Genomic DNA, 13,285 nt, shown 5'->3' on the forward strand with positions numbered 1-13,285 from the left:
GCCTGAGCTACATGAGACCCTGTCCTCCTTTCCCCAGTCCCATAATAAAACCATTATGAGTCGGGACTGGAGAGATGGCTCAGCAGTTAAGAGAACTAGCTGCTCTTCCCCAGGTCCTGAGTTCAATTCCCAGCAACCACATGGTGGCCCACAACCATCTGTAATGGGATCTGATGCCCTCTTCTGGTGTGTCTGAAGACAGTGACAGTGTACTCATACAAATAAAATAAATAAATAATCTTAAAAAAAAAAAAAAACATTATGAATTAAATACACTGTGAGTTCAAAGTACACTCAGTACACTTAAGCCAGGGGATCCTTTGCTGTTTATTCTCATGGTTGTGTGACTGGCTGGGAGCTGTGGCTCATTGTCCTTGTCCAGGGTCTCGAGTATTTCAAACTACATACCACTAGCCCCAGGAACAGATTGAAACTCAGAATGTGAGTACAATTTCTACTAAACACACATTGATTTTGGACCAGTGTAATCTGCAGCCGTCTATGTCAAGCTGGTTCCTACACTGGCGTCCCTAAAGTCCCTTACCCCTTTGATGATGTGCTGGGGAGGCATCCGGACCACCACCCGAAGGGTCACTTCTTCCTTTGGACCACAGGTGCTGATGCCATCCATGGGTGAGAGGTCTGTGGAGATTGAAAAGGACCAACTGGTTTTAAGGACTCAGCCTTACTTCAAGTTTCCTTTCCAAATAATGATTCCTTATGTATGACAAAGAGGAGCTGGGAACCCCAGCTCAAAAGGTATGGAGCTAAAATCATAACAACTGCTTCTGCTTACTGACAGCATCATCCCCTTAAGTTCAACACCACTACCTCCCGGCTCAAGGATGCTACAGGTGGAAGAATGCCAGTGGGCCCTCTCTTTCTGCCCACACAAGTTCTCAAGCAGGTACCTGTGTCTGTGAGACTGGGACTGAAAGGATGGCTGAGTGCAAGGCCCAGGGAACGGCGAGGGGACGACAGAGCAGATGACCCAGGGACCTGCCCTGGAGTGGAGCCTGAGGAGGGGCCGGGGGCAACCTTCAGACGGTCATTCTCTGCTTTCAGCAGGTCCACCTCCAACTGTGGGCAGAAGAGAGCGCAGGTGGCAGGGTGGCAGAGAAGTCAGGCCCTGCCCTCCACTCCTTCAGCTCTGCCCAGACACTGACCTGCATGTTGTGCATGGTCTCCCGAAGCTGGTCCAGCTGGTGGGCAGAGTTGAGGGCTTCCAACCGGATATCCGTAAGCTTCATCTCCTTTTCCCATAGTTCAGAGCGCAGTTCCGATACCTCTTTCTTCTCTGGCTCCTCCTCCTCATTGGCTTGGAACAGTCTAGTGTGGGGGACTGAATGAGCAGGGGGCCTGTAAGAAAGCAAGAGTCAGCCTGGATCCCACAGAAGCACTGAGTAGTAGGGGATATTGACATGCCTGGCCCATAGTCCTGTTTCCTTCTGTGTATAGATTCTCAATTGGTATGTCAGAAGGTTCCCTCCGTGGGTCTCACACACCCAGGGAAAGGCCATACTTATGGCGGTTTGTGTCAGGATCTGTGGGCTTACTACTAGCTTCAGCCAGTGGTTTACCAGGGTGGCTGGTGGATAGAGTACTTACTCGGTGACCTCGGTGCCCACAGAGGACGAGTTGGAGGACTTGATGGAAGGGGATGCTGTCTCCGTGGAGCCATGCTGGAGTTTGGGGGATGACGGGGCTGAGGAGTCGGGTGTGGCAATCTCCTCAATGTCAGAGTAGGAGGAGGCCGACTTGGGACCCTTTTTAATACTGAAGGCTTTGTTGAAGGAACTTCGAAGCTGGAAGAGAGAAGATTCCGGGCAGAGAGATATCAAGGCTGTGTGCTGCGACAGGGAGAACAGCTTTAGGGTTGGGACAGGGATGTGGAGGCAGAGGATTTGCTTTTATGACACCCACTGCATGAAGTGTTGCTTGATTGTTGACATATGAACATAGGAGTTATCTAGAAATCAGGTCTGAAAGAAAATTACAGGGCTGAGAAACTTGTTGCGTCCATGAAGGAACTGTATCCCTCATGTCAGAAAACAAAACAATGCAAACCCTCCCCAGGTGTCACGTGGTACCCTGCTCCATAGTCCAATTTCATCTTCTAACTTGGGCTCCAAGAACCTATTCGTCTCTCCACAAACCAATCAGAAATTGGCAATATTGTTCTGTGAAGATCCAGAGAAAGAAGTGATAGCAAGTTTCATTTAGCATTTCTTGTTCTCAGCACACAGCATAGTGGTTAAAACCAAATAAAAGATCTCTTTCCTCCTTTATTGTTTTAAAGACTGGGTCTCACATAGACCAGGCTAGCCTTGAACTCCGTATGTAGTAGTGGGTGGTCTTGAACTCTGGATCCTCCTGCCTCTACCTCCCAGGTGCTGGAATGACAGGTGTTTATCCCCATGCCCAACTTTCATCATTGTCTTCTACACCAAATGTCCTAGGACCAGAGCTATTTCCCAGCCAGTCTTTGGCTACGTGGGGCATTAAAATCTGACCACAGCTTGTTTGATTCTGGGGTCGATGAGCTTTGGGTGTTAGGGATGTGAGCTAGATATGCAAGCCGAGGACCTGACCCACACCCATTCACATGCCTCCATACAGCATGCACACACACACACACACACACACACACACACACACACACACACGGACATAGACATGGAATGGCAGCAAGAGACAGAGAGTAAAGGAGAGGTCAAAGGCTATAGGGGACAAAGGTAAGCCAGATCTTTGGAATGTGAGAAGGGGGTGGCAGGATCTGAGCTGTCTCCTTTCAAGGTATCTTTCTTAGAACATGTCTGAAGTCTCCTGTGAGCTTATGGAGCTAGTACATGGTGTGTGTGGATCTGCTAGGTAAAAATGCAAGGACCAAGCTGACTGGGCCGAATAGGTGAGAGCATGTGTTCAGTTGGCTAGGCTGTATTATCGTGCAACACAGTACAGGGCTTCGAATACCAGAAAGCTCAGCTGTCTGTAGAGACAAAGAGCTGAGAGCTGACTGACTCAACACTATCTTAAGGAAGATACTCAGGCTTCCTGATTTCCAACCCTGTCGAGTTTTCTCCACAGCAGTCTCATGGGAGTCAGTCTTGTCTCTGTCTCTTTCCCTCTCTAGGGAGAAGTCCTGTGACCACAGCATGAGTGCTCCGTATGCATTATACTTCGGACAGTAGTCTTCTATGTGAAGTTCAGTATTCTGACAGTCAGGGCTGCAAGGAGCCATCTGCTCTGTCCCTAATGCCTCAACCAGTGTACTAAGCAGAGAGCCAGGATTCTTTGCTAAGGAGGGGGTGCCTTAGGACTTTCCCAGGACAGATATGCTAAGTGAAAATGCAGCGCTCCTCAGAGGTAGCTGATGATATCACCACCTTCTAAGGAATACCTCAGTGGATCGGGGATCTGCGCAGCACACTTTGGGAAATGCTACTCTAAGAATCCAGATTTAGATAATCAACTGGCCTCTTCATGTGTGTGCATCTGCTACATACAGCATATGCATGTGGAGGTCAGAGGGCAACTTTTTGGAGTCCACTCTCTCCTTCCACCTTTATGAGGGTCCAAGCCAGGCATTCACTATGCAGCCCAGGCTGCCACTGAACTCATGGTGTTCCTCCTGTCTCAGACTCCCTAGTGTTGGGATTTAGGCAGGCGCCACCAGGCTAGTAGGCGTCAAACTGACTAGGGCAATGGGTTCAGCTTTTCCCATCCTTTACCATGTTGGAAGGTTAGAGTAGGCTCACATGTCTGTTTTAGAATAGAAATTCTGAGCCGTATTCTCTTTGCCTTGGAGAATCCTCTAGTTCCTGAGATGGTCTTTAGAAGCTCCGTGGTCTTTGGGGGTGACAAGTATCTCTTCTCATGGATGACATAAATCCCTCACCTGCCCCTAGTTTACACGATTTTGAAGCTAAAATTTGGACTAAGCCCAAAATGACCAGGCCTCTAGAGACTGTGATCCAATTATAACTTTCGATCACTGGTCCTCTCCATTTTAGGCTTGTACATGAGTGGAACAAAAGTAAAAAGGCTCATTTTCTAGATAACAGAAGCTCAGCGTGCCTGCTTGTCATAGAATCCTATCATGGAACAAGGGAAGATGGCAGACAATAGATTTGGATTTTGTCAGGATTTCCAATTTGACCCCTAAGCAGACCACTCCTCTGTCCTCATGAGGGGCAGCGTGGATGGACCATGCAGTGGAGTGAGTTAGGAACTAGGGGGCAGTTGGGGTTATGAGTGGCTTTTTTTTTTTTTTTTAAAGAGAAGGTACTTGCTCTGGAAACATGAGGGTGTGCAAAGGGAAAGAAAAAGCACAGAAAGAGGAACCGAGTTTCTTACCTCATAAACCTGGAAAAAAATAGGGATTTGAGGTCAGCATTTTGAAGGAAATAAAAGGAAAAAAAAATGAAAAGAAAGAAGCAGCAGCAACACTAATCATGCACTTCACACAGCTGTTTCTCCACACAGCTGGCTCCTTCTGCACTAGCTCAAAGTCTGTGGCCAGCCCTCCTCAGCAGGGACAGGGACAAGACGCTCACTCTGGGTCACTCTCCCTTTCAGTCAGTCAGGCAGTGCCCTACACCTGCGTACAGATTGCAGAAAGCGCATCCAAGGCCAGTTTAGAGTTACGGGGGGTTGGGGGAACGACACACATAACAAACCCACCTCTGGACAAGACAAAGGCAGGCTTTGAAGCGATATGGAAGTTCCACAGCCTCCTCTCCCAAACTAAGGCAACAGTCACCAGGAGTGTCTAAAGTGTGCTGCTTGGCTTATAAATTCTCTCCACATGTCCCTCCCCCCACCCGCTCCCCGGCCCCCATGAATATTTTCTCAGCTCCTTCTGTGGCCAAATACACTTGACCTCATCAGTAGGTAGCGCCCCAGGATAGCAGACATGTATAAAGGCTGCAGGGACAGTGGTGGTGTGGGGAGTGTGGTGCAGCGTGGTGGTAGGGGAGTAGACAATGGTTAGAGGAATGGGAACTTAGCAGATTTTGTCCCCAGCAGATGTCACAACACTGGCATCTTGGCTGATCCTGAAAGGGTCAGTTCCCTGCAATGGGGTGAATGACTCCTAGCACGGGCCAGTCCCCAAGCCTTTACCTACCCAACTCTTCTTCTTCTTCTTCTTGGCATCAGCATCCTTGCTGCTGCCGATGCTGGAATGGCTGGTGATGCTGTTGAGGCTGGAGATGCTGTCTGAGGAATTCTGTCTCTTGATCCGGAGTTCTGTTGGCCAGACAAGAGGGACAAACACAGAACTAGATTTAGAGAAGATGTGAGGCTTAAGGAAAGTCTAACTGCAGCAGGTAATAGGGAGGGGGGACCCACCAACTTCTAGGTATACACTAATTTGGTGGATTATTCATTCAATGAACATTTATAGAGTTACAGTTATGCTCCAATATAGAAGAAAATGCAACTCTGATAAAAGAAGAAATCCTATTCTCAAGAAGCTGTCAGTCTAACTTGGGTATGATGGCGCCCAACACTTGGGAAGATTCTGAGTTCTGGGCTAGTCTGGGTTATATAGCAAGACCCTGTCAAAAGCAAAAATAAAACAAAAGCAAAACCACAACAAAAAGAAACCCGAGTTTAGTAGAAGAAATAGAAGGATTTTGTAAGGAACTCAGACTGGCTAGTTGTAAAAAAACCTGGCCCTGAACACTTTTATGTAGACATCCTCCATCTGTTTATCTAACTGTGATTTAGAAGAGTCCAACTATGTACACCAGGTTGGTCTTGAACTTGTGACACTCCTCCTGCCTTGCCTCCCACGTGCTGGGATTACATGTATGAGGCACTGTATCTGTTTTTGTTTTGTTGTTTCTTAAGATTGAATCTTATTCTATAGCACAGGTTGACCTATAACTGCCTCTGTAGCCCAGGCTGGCTCTGAACTTGTGGCATGTGGTGCTCTTGGTCCATGCCCTAGAATATTTTGATGACCTTCCAGCAAGAATTGTCTGTCTTTTGGCTCAAGGTCAAGTATGAGCAGCCTTGTGCCTTGCATTTGTTTAACTTGACTGAGTTTTACTTTGTCATCTGATAGGCAGAAAACTAAAATTCTCTGAGGTTTGTAATAGCAAGAAAAATGGACCACTCTTCTTTTAAAAGGTGGAGAGGGATGTAAAAGGGCCAACAGAGGAGATGTCTGAATATTGAAAGAACAGGGATATTTCAGATGTAAACACTGAGAAAAGTATTTAGGGCTGAAGAAAGGTCTGTGCAGACATCCTGGGTTCAAGCCCCCTCACAAGTTTAAAAAAAAAAAAAAAAAAGGAGCAAGTATTTGACTAGCATTGAGAGCTTTCAATAGCTGTGAGTTCATCTATTAAGTTAAAAAATATGCATCTTGAGTTTTGTACCATGTAAATGTATTGCCTATTTATAATTAAAATACATCTGAGCATCAATGTTTAAGCACTAGCTCTAGTGAAGCTTCTAGAAGTCCTCCTTGTGAAGTTGCTTCTTGATCAACATGAACAAAGGTGAACATTCCCAGCAGAAAGTCATAATGTACTCATTGAGAAAAGATACGATCAGCCGGGCAGTGGTGGCTCATGCCTTTAATCCCAGCACTTGGAGGCAGAGGCAGGTGAATTTCTGAGTTTGAGGCTAGCCTGGTCTACAGAGTGGGTTCCAGAACAGCCACGGCTATACAGAGAAACCCTGTCTCCAAAAACAAAATAAAACAAAACAAAACAAAAAGAAAAGGTACGATTTCAAGGGCAAAGTTCATTTGGGAATTTGGAAATAGCTGAATATCGCAGATATTACCTGCGGTAATGGATTGAATTATTCTCCTTGTTATAAAATATGCTTGTTAGGTTGTTATCTGTAATACGTGAGGACAGGTGGGAAAGTGCCCACCATGTGGCAGGGTTCTTTATAGATGGAATATTGGATGGATGCAAGAGGAAATGACAGACGATGGGGCTAAAAAGAAAGGCACACTTTTGAGAAGGAGGACGCCGCTGTGCAACTCTAAAGGGCCGGGGATACATTGTTTCCTCTTGTAACCTGCCTTTCTGAAATGTTTCAAATACAAGAGAAAAGTTACAACACAGGAAACGCCTACCCAGATGCCCTCTGTCTAGTTCAACCACAGTGAATACTTTATTACACCTGTTCCCTCCCCACTCTCTCACGCAGTTTGAAAATAGTACCTAAAGATAAATCTCCTGTGAATATGGTTATTTGCTCACAACAGCATTATCAGACCAAGGAAAATTAACCAAATTCTTTTTTTTTTTTTTTTTTTTAAATCTAAAAACTAGCTCCCATTTGAATTGGAATGCATTCTGATGTGAACGGGACAATGAGGTTACTCTGGGGGCAGGGAAGGGAGAGACGGGAGCACACTCGGAACCAGCTAGAGAATTACTACAGTATTCCAGGAAAGAATGTGGAGAGTCCAAGCCACGACAGGACCAACACAGAACGAGAGTATAACTGAGATTGCATAAGCACCAGAATGAACTCATTGTAAAGCTCAAACAGTGAGGAGGAAAACGTGGATCTTATAGTAACAGCCGGGTAACCAGGCTGAGCAGCAAGGCTCTCTTGCCACAGAGCGCATGGACCTCTAGAGTTTCTCACCATCCCATCTGAACTGCAGGCTGACTGCTCCTTGGAGGAATGATGATCAAGCAAAATCTTGCACTGGTGTGTAGACATGCCTTATAGCTGTGCTATTCTGAAACTGCCTTTACTTAAGATTTAATTTTTCTGTCATCCTCAGAAAGAAAGTATCACACTTTGTCTCATTTGTGCCTAGATTTGTACAGGGATACACAGAAGTATGTGGCATGTATGTGTCAGGACGGCAGAACTAAGCCTCCCTAGGGGAGGGAGGGTAGGTGTAACAGGAAGAGAGAGGGCTGAGAAAGGGGAAAGGAGAAGGCAGAGGGATAAAATATTTAACATAGGATATGTACTTATTCAAAACTTTCAAAAAATTAAGTAAAAATTTAAAAACAAACAAAAAAAGAACAGTTTTGAGCTGGGCCTGGTGGCGCACGCGCGCGTGCACACACACACACACACACACACACAATGGCAGCACTTGGGAGATGGGGCCAGCAATGTGGTTGAGTGCCAGGCTAATCGGCGCTACATGGTGTGGCCCCATTGAGACACCTTTGACTGGTCTTTGGCTCTGGTCTAAAGGCTGAGGAGAGGGTAGCAGGCCTGTGGAGATTACAGGCCTCCTCTGCTTGCCCTCATCCTCAGGAGTTATGGGGTCATGTTCCAGACACCCCTCAGCGGGCATCCAGACATTGCACTGAAGAGTACCTAAGGACCCTCACGTTCTAGAAAGTAGATATGAAAGTTGGCATGTTGTGGGCCCTAGAACCACCTTCCTTCCACCCACTCCTATTCTTTTTCAATTCCATTCGCTCTCTGGCTGATATCCTACCTTTGGGTGTGGCTTCTGAGGCATTCAGTGCTCCCTGAATAACTGCCTGGGCCTCAGAATTCTTTTTCTTCAGGAAGTCTATTGTTTCTCGCAAATCCAACAGCTCAGTGTCCTAAAGGAAATGATGGTTGTGTTGTTAGATGCTCAGCAGAAATACTTACAGGGAACTGGGCATGGGATTGTACTGCTGTCAACAGGAAAGGAGGAAACGGGACTGAGGAGCACGGACACTACTGTCAGGCAGGCTGAGAACCAGGCCTGTTCTTACCAGCAGTGAGCAAATGGCTATGACAATACAGTGGAAGAGGCAGCCCTGGCTAGTGGGTTTAGAATTCACCACCCTGGGCCTCTTACCTTCTCCTCGGCCGTCTCTGCCAGGTGTCGCAGGCGGGATGTCATATTCACCAGGCTCTGCTCGAAAGCAGCCACTAGGTTAGCCTGACACAAATGTACAAAGAAGAACTTAAGGCTCTTGCAGCTGCAGAAGAGGAGATGGTTGGTACAGGAGTAGTTAAACAGATTTTCCACATCTCAGGGCTGGCCGACCAATGCAAACAAAACTCTGGGTGGTTTTAATGTCTTGATTTCCGTGGGCAGACAAGGTGGAATCAGATAGGTTTTCTGGTGAGAACCAGATTCTTGAATAACAGAGTATAGAGGGTGGGGCAGGTTTTTAGAGCTTCTGGGGAAATCAGCGGTGGTAAAGTCCCTCCCTGTTTTATGTAGTGGGCTTGATGGGAGGGCAACAGCCTCTGGAAACAGTCTTACAGCTTTTGGTTTAACTCCACCACATAGGGCCAGCTCTCATGGTACAAAATAACCTTCCAGTAGGATCCATTTGGTTTATCTCTTCTGCCTTTGCAACTAGATGGCTTTCCATTCTTATCTTATCCTGGATTTGGAATATAATGCCTTGTCTCAGGCAGGGCCGGAAGGGATGCCAGTAGCTGTGCAAACCACTTCAGGGCATTCCCCACTTTGGCCACTAGGGGTCAGGGCTACATTGGAAAGGGTGCAGGATCCTGTGGGAACTCCGTATCTGGGTAGGTAGGCTAGGGAAGGGTTCCTTCCTAGTGGTTGGACCTCCAGCTATCTCCTAGCAGCAAAGGGAACAGGAAAGGTGAAGGGAAAGGGGTACAGGAGCAGAAAGGGGACCACTCAAGGATGGACAAACAGCCCCAGTGATAGCACTGCAGCAAATGGTAAGGGTAACAAGAAGCGGAAGGCTTTGGGCAGGTCATTCACACAGTCCCTGTGGTGTCTGCAACACCCTCCCTGCCTCCTATTACCTGTCCTCTCTGATCACCAAGTCCAATTTCACCAGTGCCTTGGAGCCTACAAGGCCAGAGGCAGTATCTTCCATGTTTCCTGTAAGTCTGCTGAGTCCTGGGCTCTTAGGCAAATACATGTCATGATCTGACCATCTTTCTTTAAGCAGCTTTCTTTCACCTTCTGTCTTTTTTCAAAATTTAAGAGAAGATTTCACTAAGTTACTCAGGCTGGCTTTGAACTCACTATTTTCAACAGTCTTGAACTTGTGACCTTCCTACTGCTGCACCCTCTCAAGGACTTGGGATTTTGAGCTTGCCCGCTCAGGCTGAACTCTCACCTTCTGCGCTCTCTCCTCCCTCTCTCTCCCTCTTCCCCACCCCCTCAATTTTCTCAATCTTAAATGCTATTTTTGCCTGGGTGTTTTACCTGCATGTGTATCTGTGCACCATGTGCATGCCTGATGGGGGCCAGAAGAGGGCGCTGGTTCCTCTAGGACTAAAGTTACAGATAGTTGTGAGCCAGTACACGGATGCTGGGAACTGAACTCAGGCTCCCTGGAAGAGCAGCCAGTGCTCTTAAGCACCAGGCCATCGCTTCAGCCCCCACCTCCTGTCTTCTTAATTTCAATCTTGTTTACTTCTAACTATACCATCGTATGCTGTTGGCAGGTAGCTTATAGTCTCTGGAAATCTACTCAGAGCCCACAGTGCCCCTGGTCTCTTAATACATTTCTACATGCACATCTCCCCCTCTGAGGAACTAAGCTTTCCTCTCTCTCCTTTCCTACTTCTCTTTTGCTCCATGGAACCTTGCTCTAATGCCAATCACAGATAAGGGTGCCTGTAGAACTTTAGGCCAAGTGGTCCTTTTGCAGAGACTTTAGCATTGGAGGCAATACAGTTATCAGGGCCTTTTCCTGGCCAAAGGATGCCATCTTCAGCAGCTTGGCTGCTGTTCCAACCAACATGGCGTAAGTTTGGTTCAACATCAGGAATCCCAAGCAGAGCTCTGGGGTCTGGCATCACATCTCCCGCTGAAGGGAAGAGTTAGGACCCTTGGCAAAATCCTGACTCTAGATCCAGAACCCGCCAGACCTGGGTGTTTAGTTTGTTTTCTCTTGGCCAAATGGAACTTGCCGTTCTAAGAAAATTTACCCTCTAAATTCATTTTCTGGAACTAGCCCAGCCTTGACAGCCACTATGGCTGACAGATTGCAGTGTAAGTGAATCAGGCATAATAATGTCCTCCGGCCCCCTGGCTGTTCTCCACCTCCCTGGCGCCTCTCCCCTTCAACATCTCCCAGACATGAATTTCCTAGGGCGTGCAGGACATGACCTAGGCCACTAGCCTTGATGGGCGTGGTACAGGACGGTTCTTGTTTCTGTTATAATTCTTTTGGTCCCAGAGAGTTTGGAGCTTGATACAAGCTTCAAGCAAACCAGTCAGTACAGGACTTATGAACTGAGGATTTGGGAGAAAGAATAAAGACGACAGCCAGTGTGGTTGAGAGCTGTGTTGCTAAAGTACACTGGAAACATGCAAAATCTTGGTGAGCATTCTACCTGATTCCAAGTGATAGGCCTCAGGCCTGCCAGCTGAGTTCCCCAGAGAGGAAGGGAAGAGAGAAGAGAAGAAAGTACCTCGGAAACCACAGACGTGGTTGTTTTTGTGCAAACACTTGGAAAGCTCTTGGACACCCAGCTCAGCTGCTGTTTACAATTTTGGGAGAAAATGGCTCTTGTGTTCTCTGTTTTACAATTTGGTCACAGGAGAGGAACTGCTCACAGTCGAGTTAGATGAGGTAGCTCCATTCCTCCTCATCTCTCAGAACAGAAAAACTAAGGTCTGGAGGAAGGCAGTCATTCTAAGTGGACAGACGGAGGTGGGTTAAATGCAGAAATGAAGGATGTTGGGTCCAAAGCTGAAGCTCAGATCGGATCAACATCAGAATCGAGGCAGAGCCAACCGTGAACCACACAGGTAGCTAGAATGGGTGGAGTTGGGCTTGAGCGGCCCCATGGTCACCAGACAGAATTCTAATAACCGGCTCTGAGCCTGTTCAGCTGTGTAGCATCAATAAAGAGGAAAGCACACCCTAGGGCAGTAGATAGGATTCAGGCCTTAGTAATTAAAACGCATTGCTATTTTTGCCCATGGCCAATGGCAAGGTTGTTTCTGCCTCCCTGCAGAACCACTGGTCTCTGCTTTCTTTAGGAGGATCAGAGGTTACCAAACACCAACTCATCCATACCAATTAATTAAGGTGGGGAAAAACGGTTCTTAGGGCTCAGAAAAAGCGACACACAGTCCCCGAATCTTCTGTTGTAGAAATGTGACTAAAACCTGCTCCCTAGAGGTCTAAGGCCAGGGCGGACTCAGTCAGACCACTTTCCCCCATTGCCTTGTTTAACTAGAGGCAGGTCTCATCCTCCTTCAGGTACTCACATTGGCAGACAGCTGAGATGTCAAGGTGGCCACTTTTTCCTGGGATGATTCCAGTTCCCTACGAAGCTTCCGAATTTGCTGCAAAAAGGAAGAGAGAGGCAAACTACTGATGGCAGAGGTAGATTATTTAGAAGGAAAATGGAGTGTACGGTGGTGTTAAAGAAGCAGAGACAAAGGCTTTGTATCCTACCTCAGATTGCATCCTCTCCTCAGCCTGAAGAAGTGGGCACAGAAGGAGAGAGAGAGAGAGAGAGAGAGAGAGAGACAGAAAAAGCAGGTGGTTACTATGGCGGTGCAGAAGCCAGGCCCATATGTCAGGGCAGAGACCGGAAGAAGTGTGATTGACAGATGCAAAGAGGTGAGTCCCCTGTCTCTAGGCCCTGGCTCCTCAGAGCTACATTAAGGTTTAAATAACAGGCTCCTCTCTGGTGCTTATCTTTAGCCAACCTTATCATAGCCAAGAAGGTGAGAGAATGGTTCAGACCGAGCCAGCTGGTCTGAAAACAAACTTTGACTGATAGCACCTTGAAGGGGTAAAGAATTAAGGTCCAAACAAACCTATGAGTCAAAAGATATCTGGAAGCCAAATGCTGTTCGTGGTTCCCCACGGTAGACATTTGGTCAATTCTGTACATTACTGGGGTCTCTAGAGTCTTGGGAATATATTCATCTCAGGTACTAGAAACACTTCCCACTTCCCATGGCTGTAACAAGGAGATCTTCATTTTTCGAAAGAGGGGGAAAAAAACCCACCATAGTTGCTTGGGAGTTGGTGGCAAGGCCAGAAAGAACACAGAGGACCCAAGACACTCATCTGAGTGTTTCAAGCTCTAGGTGCCGCCCCCTATGCCTACTCCCGTGGCCAGCGAGTGCAGAGATGGTAGTTACCCATCCCCATCCAGTTTACCCGACCAAAGGAGGTCCAAGGGAATGTGGAATGGTAGGGGGCGGGGCTCACAGGGAAGGGACATTGATGGTCTTACTGAGGAGTAGGTGGAAGAGGCACTGGAGGCCAGAGACAGCACCGAGCCATGAACTGAAAGAGAAAGAGAACACAGAAGGTTAGCAGGGCATTCAGGACCCAGAAGTTCCTGGGAGGAGCCTAAAGCAGGAGTTTGGACTCAG

At 47.3% G+C, this 13,285-nt stretch overlaps 1 protein-coding gene across 4 annotated transcripts in view; it reads right to left on the reverse strand.

The window, feature by feature from the left end:
* Nav1 (neuron navigator 1) overlaps positions 1-13,285 on the reverse strand; it is a 246,086-nt gene that overhangs the window by 16,475 nt on the left and 216,326 nt on the right. For 3 of the 4 annotated variants that reach the window (XM_034513255.2, XM_076941256.1, XM_034513257.3), the window contains 10 exons: positions 13,144-13,196; positions 12,351-12,374; positions 12,161-12,238; positions 8,798-8,881; positions 8,444-8,555; positions 5,129-5,250; positions 1,609-1,805; positions 1,167-1,359; positions 912-1,080; positions 545-642 (listed from right to left, as the gene is read on the reverse strand). In XM_034513255.2, coding sequence (XP_034369146.1) covers positions 545-642; positions 912-1,080; positions 1,167-1,359; positions 1,609-1,805; positions 5,129-5,250; positions 8,444-8,555; positions 8,798-8,881; positions 12,161-12,238; positions 12,351-12,374; positions 13,144-13,196 — 1,130 coding nt within the window. The remainder of the gene's footprint in view (positions 1-544; positions 643-911; positions 1,081-1,166; positions 1,360-1,608; positions 1,806-5,128; positions 5,251-8,443; positions 8,556-8,797; positions 8,882-12,160; positions 12,239-12,350; positions 12,375-13,143; positions 13,197-13,285) is intronic. The other variant, XM_076941255.1, reaches the window with a different exon arrangement.

Source organism: Arvicanthis niloticus, chromosome 10 (assembly GCF_011762505.2).
Source record: "Arvicanthis niloticus isolate mArvNil1 chromosome 10, mArvNil1.pat.X, whole genome shotgun sequence".
NCBI lineage: Eukaryota > Metazoa > Chordata > Mammalia > Rodentia > Muridae > Arvicanthis > Arvicanthis niloticus.